The 12,835-nt window shown below is 39.2% G+C and overlaps 1 protein-coding gene and 1 long non-coding RNA gene across 12 annotated transcripts in view; one reads left to right on the top strand and one right to left on the bottom strand.

The window, feature by feature from the left end:
- The window catches only part of LOC133249993 (uncharacterized), a 350,474-nt gene that overhangs the window by 279,017 nt on the left and 58,622 nt on the right, over window positions 1–12,835 (bottom strand). The window lies entirely within an intron of this gene.
- The window catches only part of MYOZ2 (myozenin 2), a 385,146-nt gene that overhangs the window by 337,765 nt on the left and 34,546 nt on the right, over window positions 1–12,835 (top strand). Inside the window, exons 1-2 of one of the 4 annotated variants that reach the window (XM_061421170.1) lie at window positions 7,975–8,134; window positions 8,657–8,747. In XM_061421170.1, coding sequence (XP_061277154.1) covers window positions 8,672–8,747 — 76 coding nt within the window. In that variant the 5' untranslated portion in view covers window positions 7,975–8,134; window positions 8,657–8,671. Of the gene's footprint in view, window positions 1–7,974; window positions 8,139–8,656; window positions 8,748–12,835 lie in introns of those variants that run through there. The other 3 variants (XM_061421168.1, XM_061421169.1, XM_061421171.1) reach the window with 3 other exon arrangements.

The following is a 12,835-nucleotide window of genomic DNA, read 5'->3' as shown; positions in this document are numbered from 1 at the left end:
CATCAGTGAATGGCTTCCCATGGTGGGCATCTCCACTTCAAGGAAAGGACTTTCTCCAAGTCTGTGAATACCTTCGACAACAATCATATGTGATGCCTCTTCTTAATCTGATGGTATCTAACAATCCTAAGGGTCGGACACGACTGAGCGTCTTCACTTTCACTTTCATGCATTGGAGAAGGCAATGGCAACCCACGCCAGTATTCCTGCCTGGAGAATCCCAGGGACGGGGGAGCCTGGTGGGCTGCCGTCTATGGGGTCGCACAGAGTCGGACACAACTGAAGTGACTTAGCAGCAACAACAACCCTAAAAAGGCCTTGTGCAACACTTTGTACCCTAACTGTGGACATAATGTGACTTTTAACTTCACTGATTCTGTTTTTGCTGTTTGCTCCCCGCATCTGTGACTGTGTGACTGGATTTGTTTCCAGCTACATTAAGGCTTTTACGTTACAAATGGTTGCTCAAACTCCTGCCACTGTGGCAGCTTCCTCCAACTACTACTTGGGGCCCCTGGATCAAAGACCCTCAATATGAGGGTTAGGAGAATATGTTGCTTCACCAATTTAGGGATGACTCCCCTTTCCCTGCTGCTGCTGCTGCTGCTGCTGCTAAGTCGCTTCAGTCGTGTCCAACTCTGTGCGGCCCCATAGACAGCAGCCCACCAGGCTCCCCCATCCCTGGGATTCTACAGGCAAGAACACTGGAGTGGGTTGCCGTTTCCTTCTCCACCCCTTTCCCAAGGCGACATAATTCTCCTAAAAGAAAAGAAGGGAATGAGAGGGTAACAGATAGGAAGGCTAGGGGTCTGCAAATGGAGGAAATAGGCTGCAAGTGTCAGACATTTTTTATCTCTCTGTCAAGCAGCAGGGGGAACAAGCTACAAGTGTCAGATGGCTTCCCTGATAGCTCAGTTGGTAAAGGATCCACCTGGAATGCAGGAGACCCCGGTTCAATTCCTGGGTCGGGAAGACTCCTTGGAGAAGGGAAAGGCTACCCATTCCAGTATTCTGGCCTGAGAACTCCATGGACTGTATAGACCATGGGGTCGTGAAGTGTCGGATATGACAGAGACTTTCACTTCACTTCACAGGGATTTTTGCAGAAACCAAAGCCGGCTTCCATAGACAGGCTTATAAGCTGTGAGTTTTTACACATTTTTTTTTTTTTTTAAATCCTTTCAAAAAGATTCTTTCCTCCCAGGGTTACCACCATGTCTGAGACCCTGAAGGCTGGTAAAGAACCGATCATCCTCTTAGATATGTTGTTCAACACTAGCCTGGGGGCTACCCTCTTTGGGTTCTGTGTGCATTAATCCAGAATTGAGCCTCAGTAATGGTAATGTGCTCTCTGCCCACCTAGCAGACAGTCAGCCCTCAGATCCTGGGCTCCCTCCTCCTCCCCTGGATCCTGCCCTAATCTCCAACTGTCCACAGCCACCTAATACAGACCGAAAATGGGACAAGGAGTAACACAGAATTAAAAAACAAACAAAAAAAAAGTGCTCAGTCAGAGGAAGATGAATGTAGACCTTGTTTGCCACTCTAAAAGGGCTCATGTTTACCACTGGCTGAATAAGGTTGTCTTTCATGGGTCCTCATGGTGTAGATTTTTGCTGGGTGGTATATAGGCAGTAAAATTCATCTTATTTTTTAAGATTAACAATCTTTTTTTGTCTTTTAGCAAGTGCTAAAAGAGTTGGAAATGCAACTGTGACAGGCCCAGAAATGGAAAGAATTTGGTTATAGGGGTGTTGAAAAGCTCCGTCAAGAACTTCTTCCTTAACTAGCCTCCTAAGGCACCAAATTTTACCATTAGAATCCAATTGTTTTGCCTACAATAAAAGAGTCTACCATTATCTTTAGCACCAATTAGATTAAAATATTTAGGCCTTGAGGGGACAATAAAGTACTACTCTATTTAAATTGGGATTAGGGAGACACTTCAAGGACAGGGATGATGAGTAGGGCCAGTGTAGGTGCTGAGATCGGGGGGAGGGGGGTGGCGGGGTAGGAGAGACTCTTTCCCAGGGTACAGTATGCGTAGGTGTGGTGGGGAGAGCCAGGGAGGCAGACATTCCTGGGTCCAGAGGGGAGGCGGTGGGGCCTGCAGACAAAGAAAGATGGCAATATGACAAACTTGAGGGAAGTGTAATCTAGAGCTAGAACTCTGTGTTGATGAAACAGAATTATATTAACTGTGACTTGATTTAAAATTCAAATGCACTGGCTTTCAGAATGGACCATCTAAAAATGCAGTATAATAACCATTAAAGGTCTTTTTAAAATTTAGCTGTTGTGTCATAAAGCAATCGGATAGTATAACCATCTTAAAGCTATAATACCAGTGACTAATTCTTCTTTTCAGAACAAATAATAACTTAAAAACCAGACAGCTATCAGAGATATGTATAAATGACTTTAAAATATAAGGCGAAACAATTTTAGGTGTCACTGAGAAATAAACAAAAACAAGTTATATTCTTCAAAGCTTTTAATATCTTTTAAAATAAACTCTTTTCATTTTGGAAACCAAAATCAACATAGTAATTATTGTCTTTTGAGGACACTATTTCAACCTTTAAACTGTATATAACACAAAATTGGGAACATAAAAGGTGACGAAGTAGGAAAATCATCTTTCTAAATATATTTTAATTTTTTTACTGAATAATGCAGTTGACTGTTCTAAGGTTTTAAATCCTTTCATATTGCAGGAATAAAATAGTAAAAGGAAAAATTAACACTCAACTTTTATTAAGTATCAAGAATTTCTAAAATTGTTACATGTAAAATGCCCATGGTTCTATGTGGTAGATATTGTAACCTCCATTTTACAGATGAAAAAACACAGCTTGAGAGACTTGATGAATATCACACCACTGTAAATGCTAAAGCCAGGAATATACAAGCAGTTGAGAGATCTTGAGAGGAAATTTAAATTCAATGACTTGATTAACTGTTTCTCACTGGTATTTAATTAATAACTTCAATGCAATCATTTACTTAGAAGCAATTGCAATAGGTTAACTTAAACCTTCTCTTGTGTTGTTGGAAGAGGGTGTTTGCTATGACCAGTGCCTTCTCTTGGCAAAACTCTATTAGTCTTTGCCTTGCTTCATTCCGTATTCCAAAGCCAAATTTGCCTGTTACTCCAGGTGTTTCGTGACTTCCTACTTTTGCATTCCAGTCCCCTATAATGAAAAGGACATCTTGTTTGGGTGTTAGTTCTAAACGGTCTTGTAGGTCTTCATAGAACGGTTCAACTTCAGCTTCTTTAGCATTACTGGTTGGGGCATAGACTTGGATTACTGTGATATTGAATGGTTTGCCTTGGAAATGAACAGAGATCATTCTGTCATTTTAGAGACAGCACCCAAGTACTGCATTTCGGACTCTTTTGTTGACCATGATGGCTACTCCATTGCTTCTAAGGGATTCTTGCCCACAGTAGTAGATATAATGGTCATCTGAGTTAAATTCACCCATTCCAGTCCATTTTAGTTCGCTGATTCCTAGAATGTCGACGTTCTCTCTTGCCATCTCCTGTTTGACTACTTCCAAGTTACCTTGACTCATGGACCAACATTCCAGGTTCCTATGCAATATTGCTCTTTACAGCTCAGACCTTGCTTCTATCACCAGTCACATCCACAACTAGGTACTGTTTTTCCTTTGGCTCCATCCCTTCATTCTTTATGGAGTTATTTCTCCAGTGATTTCCAGTAGCATATTGGGCACCTAGTGACCTGGGGAGTTCCTCCTTCAGTATCCTATCATTTTGCCTTTTCATACTGTTCATGGGGTTCTCAAGGCAAGAATACTGAAGTGGTTTGCCATCCCCTTCTCCAGTGGACCACATTCTGTCAGACCTCTCCACCATGACAAGCCCGTCTTGGGTGGCCCCACATGGCATGGCTTAGTTTCATTGAGTTAGACAAGGCTGTGGTCCGACTCTACATATGGACATCACCAGATGGTCAACACCAAAATCAGATTGATTATATTCTTTGCAGCCAAAGATGGAGAAGCTCTATACACCCAGCAAAAACAAGACCAGGAGCTGACTGTGGCTGAGGTCATGAACTCCTTATTGACAAATTCAGACTTAAATTGAAGAAAGTAGGGAAAACCACTAGACCATTCAGGTATGACCTAAATCAAATCCCTTATGATTATACAGTGGAAGTGAGAAATAGATTTAAGGGACTAGATCTGATAGATAGAGTACCTAATGAACTATGGACTGAAGTTCATGACATTGTACAGGAGACAGGGATCAAGACCATCCCCATGGAAAAGAAATGCAAAAAAGCAAAGTGGCTGTCTGGGGAGGCCTTACAAATATCTGTGAAAAGAAGAGAAACGAAAAGCAAAGGAGAAAAGGAAAGATATAAGCATCTGAATGCAGAGTTCCAAAGAATAGCAAGGAGAAATAAGAAAGCCTTCCTCAGTGATCAATGCAAAGAAATAGAGGAAAATAACAGAATGGGAAAGACTGGAGATCTCTTCAAGAAAACTAGAGATACCAAGGGAACATTTCATGCAATGATGGGCTCGATAAAGGACAGAAATGGTATGGACCTAACAGAAGCAGAAGATATTAAGAAAAGGTGGCAAGAATATACAGAAGAACTGTACAAAAAGGATCTTCATGACCAAGATAATCACAATGGTGTGATCACTCACCTAGAGCCAGACATCCTGGAATGTGAAGTCAAGTGGGCCTGAGAAAGCATCATTATGAACAAAGCTAGTGGAAGTGATGGAATTCCAGTTGAGCTATTTCAAATCCTGAAAGATGATGCTGTGAAAGTGCTGCACTCAATATGCCAGCACACATGGAAAAGCAGTGGCCACAGGACTGGAAAAGGTCAGTTCTCATTCCAATCCCAAAGAAAGGCAATGCCAAAGAATGCTCAAACTACTGCACTCATCTCACACGCTAGTAAAGTAATGCTCAAAATTCTCCAAGCCAGGCTTCAGCAGTACGTGAACCGTGAACTTCCAGATGTTCAAGCTGGTTTTAGGAAAGGCAGAGGAACCAGAGATCAAATTGCCAACATCCAATGGATCATGGAAAAAGGAACAGAGTTCCAGAACATCATCTATTTGTGCTTTATTGACTATGCCAAAGCCTTTGACTGTGTGGATCACAATAAACTGTGGAAAATTCTAAGAGATGAGAATATCAGACCACCTGACCCGCCTGTTGAGAAACCTATATGCAGGTCAGGAAGCAACAGTTAGAACTGGACATGGAACAACAGACTGGTTCCAAACAGGAAAAGGAGTACGTCAAGGCTGTATATTGTCACCCTGCTTATTTAACTTCTATGCAGAGTACATCATGAGAAATGCTGGGCTGGAAGAAGCACAAGCTGGAATCAAGATTGCTGGGAGAAATATCAATAACCTCAGATATGCAGATGACACCACCCTTATGGCAGAAATTGAAGGGGAACTAAAAAGCCTCTTGATGAAATTGAAAGAGGAGAGCGAAAAAGTTGGCTTAAAGCTCAACATTCAGAAAACTAAGATCATGGCATCTGGTCCCATCACTTCATGGGAAATAGATGGGGAAACAGTGGAAACAGTGTCAGACTATCTTTGGGAGCTCCAAAATCACTGCAGATGGTGACTGCTGCCATGAAATTAAAAGACGCTTACTCCTTGGAAGGAAAGTTACTACCAGCCTAGATAGCATATTCAAAAGCAGAGACATTACTTTGCCAACAAAGGTCCATCTACTCAAGGCTATGGTTTTTCTCATGGTCATGTATGGATGTGAAAGTTGGGCTGTGAAGAAGATGAGCACCAAAGAATTGATGCTTTTGCACTGTGGTGTTGGAGAAGACTCTTGAGTCCCTTGGATTGCAAGGAGATCCAACCAGTCCATTCTGAAGGAGATCAGTCCTAGGTGTTCTTTGCAAGGACTGATGCTAAAGCTGAAACTCCTATAGTTTGGCCACCTCATGTGAAGAGTTGACTCATTGGAAAAGACTCTGGTTCTGGGAGGGATTAGGGGCAGAAGAAGAAGGGGACGAAAGAGGATGAGATGGCTGGATGGCATCACCGACTCGATGGACATGAGTTTGAGTGAACTCTGGGAGTTGGTGATGGACAGGGAGGACTGGCGTGCTGCGATTCATGGGGTTGCAAAGAGTCGGACACGACTGAGCGACTGAACTGTACTGAATTGAAACCTGCCATTTACTACCTTGAACTGTCAAGCCTATGATCAGCCACCTATTTCAGCTGCATACAAAACAAACCTCTCCCTTGAGTAGCCACCATCATCTTATAATCAAGTGACTGTTTTTTACAATTCTATCTCCCCAAGTGTTTGACATAACAGGAAAAGAATTCCAAACTAATGCCAAACCTTAAATGCATTCTACAATTAATCTCCAAACCACTCATTTATTCATTCACTAAATTAATATTGAATGTCCACCAATACATTAGACACAATTCTTGCTGCTGAAGATTTAAAACCTAAGTCCTTATGAAGTTCATATTTTAATAGGAGAAAGAGATACCAGATAGAGACAGATTGATAGAAGGATGATAGGTAGATGGATTGATAGAGATAAAATAATGTGGATATATCCTTGTGGCAAAAACTGAGAGTTGTCACCCAATAATCATCATCATCTTTGTCAGTAAGTTAAACTCTGAATTTAACTGGGTCCATGGCCACCCAGAATAAAATTCACATTTCCCAACCTCTCTTGAGCGTGTATGGTTATGTGACTAAGTCCTGTCAAAGGGATGTAAACAAAAGAGATCTGAGCCATATCAGGCTATGTTTGAAAGATATCATTCCTTTTCATTTTTCCCATTGGCTGAAATAAGAGCATGCTGATTAGAGGTGAAGCAGTAATTTAGGCCCAAGGGTCTTCATTTTGGGGACAAGGGAGCAAGAAGTTAGAGGTGACTGAGCCCCTGATAATTATGTCAATCACATCAACCCTAGATTATTTATCTCTGGGAAAAGTTCATGTGTGAGAAAAACAAAAATTTCCATCTTTTTGAATTTTCTGTTTTTAGGGTTCTCTGTCACATGCATTAGAATTTAATCTAAACTAATACAAAAATATTTTAAAGATAAAGCAGAGTAAGAGACAAGAGTGTGGCTCTGTGTAGCATTTTAGACTGAGGGTGATTAAAGGGTGACTGAGGAAGGACTTTGAGGAATCAATAGTTGGGAGGAGTTCTGAATGCAAGAGTAAGCCAAGTGGTAGCAGGAGAGAGTATTCCAGGAAGAGGGACATAGTGAAAGAAAAAGGATACAGGAGGAACATGCTTCTGTGTTCAAAGATCAGCAAGGTGGCCAATTTGGCCTACCTTCTCAACTTCTTATCTTGATTCTCAAACAGGAATACTTGACTCCAGACCTTGAAGAGATCAGGCAACTTTGCAGGCATTGTTCTCTACAGGGTCTGTTCAAAAAGACTCACGACTCAGCTATGAGTCTAAACTTTTACTCAGATTCGAGGCTTAACTTTTAATGCCCATTACAAAAAGCTTCTCCACTTCACCCAACTATCACCCATTTTTCTGAAGTTAGCATAGGTTCTCACTCTTGCTTAAGGGATGGCATTATTTAAGGGATAGCTCTGCCCCATATTGCTTTCTTTCTTCTTGAAACTCCTCAGACACTGTCAGTGCTTTCACTTTAATTGTAAATAATCCATCATTCTGTTCTTATTCAAGTATGTACCTTTTGCCACCTCAATTAAGATGAAATATAAGACTTATATCTTCAAAAGTTTAAAAAAATCTCTTTGGGCTACTAGCTCTTCAAACAGAAGGTGCTCCATAGAAACCTTCTGTATGTTCATTCAACTGTCTCACAAGATAGAAACACAATGGAGAGAACCTAATCTCTCTTGGTTCCTCCCTTTCGCCAGGAAGATATGAGTAGCTAAAGTATTTGGTGCTATATATAGTCAGTTGATGTCAGCTGGATGCCAGTCTCTTCAGAAAGGCTCACTCTCCAGTTTGAGTCAGAACTAGGGACCATGCCGTCCCAGGCTCAAGGATAAAAACCATCGGGCCCAAGTGGCATCCATAGTCCATCTCCAGTCTTTCCTCCACAAATTGGGATTCCTCCTTCCTGAAAAGCAAGGTGAGTATATTGTTTCCTAAAATGTTGTATTAGTCAATTGTCCAAGGAGGTTCAGAGCTGTGACTCATTAGTGGGCTTTCTTTGCTTTAAAGGACAGCTGTTGATGCCAATACTAAAATGTTACCACCAAAGAGTTCTGATTTAATCTGGTGTCCTCTCTTCATTCTTAGAGTTTGTTGGAACTGAAGGCCAGTAAGGAAGCAATGACAGGTTAAAATAAACTGTGAAAGTGAGAAAGGAAGGGGAAAGGAAGCCAGCTCTTTCATTGCTTCTCATTGCCCAATAATGATTGTATTAGTATCCAGATAAGATGGCCTGAAACTCTGAGAATCAGCCTCTGTTCACTGTGATATTGCCTGTCAATGAATAGCATACTCTGTCACCAAACAAGGAATGGTATTAAAGCCTTTCAGAGGAAAGCAATAATAAAAAACAAAGATGGTCTCCTTCAAAAGGATGATTATAAAATATTTCAAATGACTTCTTCACAATGCCTCAATAATGTTTCTTTATTTTTAACAGGGAACAAAAAAAATCATGCTATCACATAATACCATGGTGAAGCAGAGGAAACAGCAAGCATCAGCCATCATGAAGGAAATCCATGGAAATGGTATCAATGACAATTCTTAGTAGCATTAACACAGCTCAGCACTAATATAGACCCTTCCTGATGTTATTTAATATTCTATAGTTTACTTTCTTTAAATTCTTGCTATTCTGTCATAACAAACCTGGAGCTCTAGGGGGTGTGGAAAAGCCTATGGTAACTAATCCTTTTGTAGTCATCCTTTCTCATTTGAAAGCTATTTTCAGATGAACAACTGTTCTAAAGGAATGAAGCAATCTGACAGCTGATGTACATTCTGCTTGGCTTGCCTTTCACACTTCACATTATAAGTTAATATCACCACTCTCATATCATTTATTTTTTTCTTTTTCTGTTTTTTTCAGACAGGTCTCATGAAATCTTGTGTTCGTTGTCCATCCCACAAGATCTATATTGATTTCTTTTACCATAAATTATAGAAATTATTCAAAATCTGTTCTACTATCCCTTTAGGAAAAAAAATGTTGTTAAATTAGAATTCATATTAACTGTGAACTTCTTTAACACTGAAATAAGTCTTCATATTTAGTAACTGACTTACCAAGATATTTTGTGTGGAAATCTACTATTTATAATTTCTAGGAAAATACAGATTTCCTATAGTCTCAAAACATACAACTCAAAAATTTTTTTAATGTAAGACGCAAGATGATACATCACTCTTTTCTTTAAGTTCTAGTAAAAATTCTAGAAACTAGTACTTTATATATTGCATTTTGATTGTTGTAATGGAAATTCAACTTTGACTAAAAGAATAAAAGAAACTGAGCAAAGGATAGTGTCAATTTTAAAAGCAAATAAGTAGAATATCTAGATTCCTTTAAGGGCTGATTTGAGCCATTCCAGAATGTGTTTGTGGGGCTTTCAGGGCATCGCCTTACCTCCCTTCTATTGACAAGGAATATGACCTTTTACCTGAACAATACTGAAACCTAGAGAAATGGGATCTGGTGAAGGCAGCTGAGAGCAGGATAAGGGTAGCATTTTCTTCTCTCTCTCTTTTAAACTTGTATTGGAGTACAGTTGACTTACAATGCTGTGTTACTTTCAGGTGTACACAGAGTAGCATTTTCATACTTCACCTTCCATAATGTGGGCTGAATAGAACCAATCAGAGATTGTGTTAGATGCTTCCCCCATAATGTAGTCATATTTAAGGATTCTGTTATTAAGTTTTGTTTTCATTGTCTGTAATATAAAATCACCATACTGGATTCAACTTAGTCCTGTGTTTTACTATCATTTTGAGTTAGCTTTGAATAAAGTGAAGATAATTCTGAATCAGACCCCAGAACTAAATTTGTACCAATGTAAGGTTCCAAAATTCATGCTTCTTTTCATTTTTTTATGCTTCTTTGTATCTCCTGCTTCATGTAGTTTACTTGAAATTGTTTTAACAGCTTCCCTGATCAGTAAGGCAAAAATCAGATAATCAACCGAGTTTGTGACTAAACTTACTTACCTTCAAACTAGGCTTGGGATAAATTATCATTTTCTAATTATGTCATAATCATAAATCAGTCCATTTTAATTTATTCCCAGTTTAAATCATGTTTTGAATTCTACTCTATTACTGATATAGACCTATAAAGAGTATCTTTTTATTTTTTTGTAACATAACTTTTAAAATGAAATATAAAGAAAAAACACAATTATATCTCAAGGGATAAAAAAATTCTCAAAACTACTCTCTTACCACCAACAGGTCCTGGCCATGTAAAGTCTGCTAAAGCCTCCCTCCCAAATCACGGGTAGATTTCCAGTCCCTTAAGTAGAGTCACATGCTTTGCCTTAGTTTGGAGGTCAAGTACTACAGATAACACACGGATAATCGCAGACTCTTTCTTAACTCATCTCAACCAAAATAGCTGTAGTACCTTAGGAAGTAATTTAAATAATCTCCCTCTTTTATTTCCTCTGACATATTACACGGAACTTTACTATTTGTATATGTCATATTGTTTAGAGATGTGGAGTTAGAGGGGCATCATTTTTCCTAAGGAGGCAGAAATGAGACATGGACTGCAAAGAAAACTTTTTTAGGAACAATCCTCCAAATTTTCAAACACTTCACACCAGTAAAAACCTGGACAATGTATGATGAAGCATACCACAGTCTTGATCTTAATTCTAAGACTAAATAAGTAAAATTTAGACTGAATTGTCCTTTATAAAAATGATCAGAGAAGTTCTTCTCCCAGTCTACGTTCTTCCATTCCCTCCTCCCCTTGTGCATCAAGATTTTTTTTTTTTTTGCAGTATTATAATTCATTTATTTTTTATATTACTTTTCAAAAACATATAGCCTGGAGGAGAATGAAATGTGACAATGAGATGGTTAAATGAGTTGCTTTCTAAACCTGAACTAGAAGTTCAGTCCGGTTCTTGTTGTGGGGAGAGAGAGACTATAGTTAGTGAGCCTTGAGATCCGCCAATAGAAAAATATAAGAATCAAAAGAAGAGTTTTTCATCACAGCACTCACTTAATCTGAAGGAGAAATAACCTCAAAGAATCACTGAAAAATCCTATCCATACAGACTAGAGTACATTGAACTGGACTGAGTAAAAATGAAGATGACCCCACCTCTAACAAACCCCAAACTTCACTCATTATGGAGCCATCATGATTTGGTGTCAAATTATGTACCAGAAGCAAATATACTATAGTCTCAAAAGTAATTAATAGAAAGTATCCCCTAATACTAAGGCAGACCGTCCTCATCATCACATCCAGATGATCATCATCATGGTCATCACCATCAGTATCAGGTGTTAGAGCGGATGGTAGTAACTGTTTTGTGCTACAGCTGTGATACAAAACCTATAAGTATTAAACAGAAATACCAGAGCCATGCTGTTACCATCTAACAAGTGCTATTCTAACAGACAAAAACACAGAAATATTTTGCCATTATTGGGGCATGAGTTAGTTATGGAGGCAAGAAAAGACAGCTTATAATGGTGGGTAATGCCCACCAGTCCTGTGCTATTTAGTCCTGAAGCTGTACCCATTCTCCAGTGGTGATCATGTTTCTCTCTCAGGAACTCATCTGAGACCCAGAAAGGGTAGAGCATGGGATAAATGAATAGGAAGCAATAAGTCGATAGAGAAAGAGAAGGGGGGATGAAAATGGAAGGAGAGGCACATTAGAACAACTGGCATCTGTCAGAAATGGTGGGGGAAAGGAATAGGAATTTAAATTATGTAAGAACTGGGAGTATGCTGGCCCCTGATTTTAAGCACAAATACACTTAAGAAGAAGAGCTTTCAGAAATAGAAAGATTACTGTTTCAGTGACCCTACAGTTTTCTCACCTGGGTTTTATGAGGGCTTTTTTGGTATGTTTTTGTTTGTTTTTTTTTTCCCTCATGACTGGTGAACAGCTGGTGAACAGTAACAGTACACAGAAGAAGACTGAGCAGATTTTTTGTGTGTGATTTCAGGAAAAGAGGTTAGTCTGTGGTCTGAAAATAGGAAGCCAGGTTCTAAATGGAGTGCTGTTGTTGATATGGTACCAGGAGCCCTGGGTTCCAGACCAGACATCTAATTCCTCACCTGAAACTGAAGAGGTTGGGTTTGTTCAGACATCTACTTCTAAAATTTCATGACTCTAATGTATTGAGCTATGTGTGTTTGAGTTTCCCCACCAATAGCAAAGGCAATGATAATATTGACACAAATTGCAGGGACACTTTGAAAAACATAATCATGATGTCTTAACTTTCAGATGAAAGATTAAGGTGAGGAACCCTTTTACTTTTCCTATACAAGCATATCTCAAACTGTAATTGATCAAGTTACTGGTATAAAAATGAGGACACAAGGAAGGCCTTAAATACCACAGATCAAATGTAAAAAGTCTGGGGGAGAAAAAGAACTTACCCTAATGCTTCAATGTACAAGTCTGAGAGTTTTCTTTGGTTTAACATTTCACATTAGCTTTCTCATAACCCTGAGAAAAATAATGCTTTATTTTGAAAATCAGTGTGCAGTACTATGTTGTAAAATCGTGGATATTTCTAAATCTGCCATAGATTTCTAAACCTCTAATAAGGCCTTCCAGAAAAGTAGCAGCAGAGAACCAGGCTA

Source organism: Bos javanicus, chromosome 6 (assembly GCF_032452875.1).
Source record: "Bos javanicus breed banteng chromosome 6, ARS-OSU_banteng_1.0, whole genome shotgun sequence".
In the NCBI taxonomy this organism is placed as follows: Eukaryota; Metazoa; Chordata; class Mammalia; order Artiodactyla; family Bovidae; genus Bos; species Bos javanicus.
This window is presented reverse-complemented; position numbering and strand designations above follow the sequence as displayed.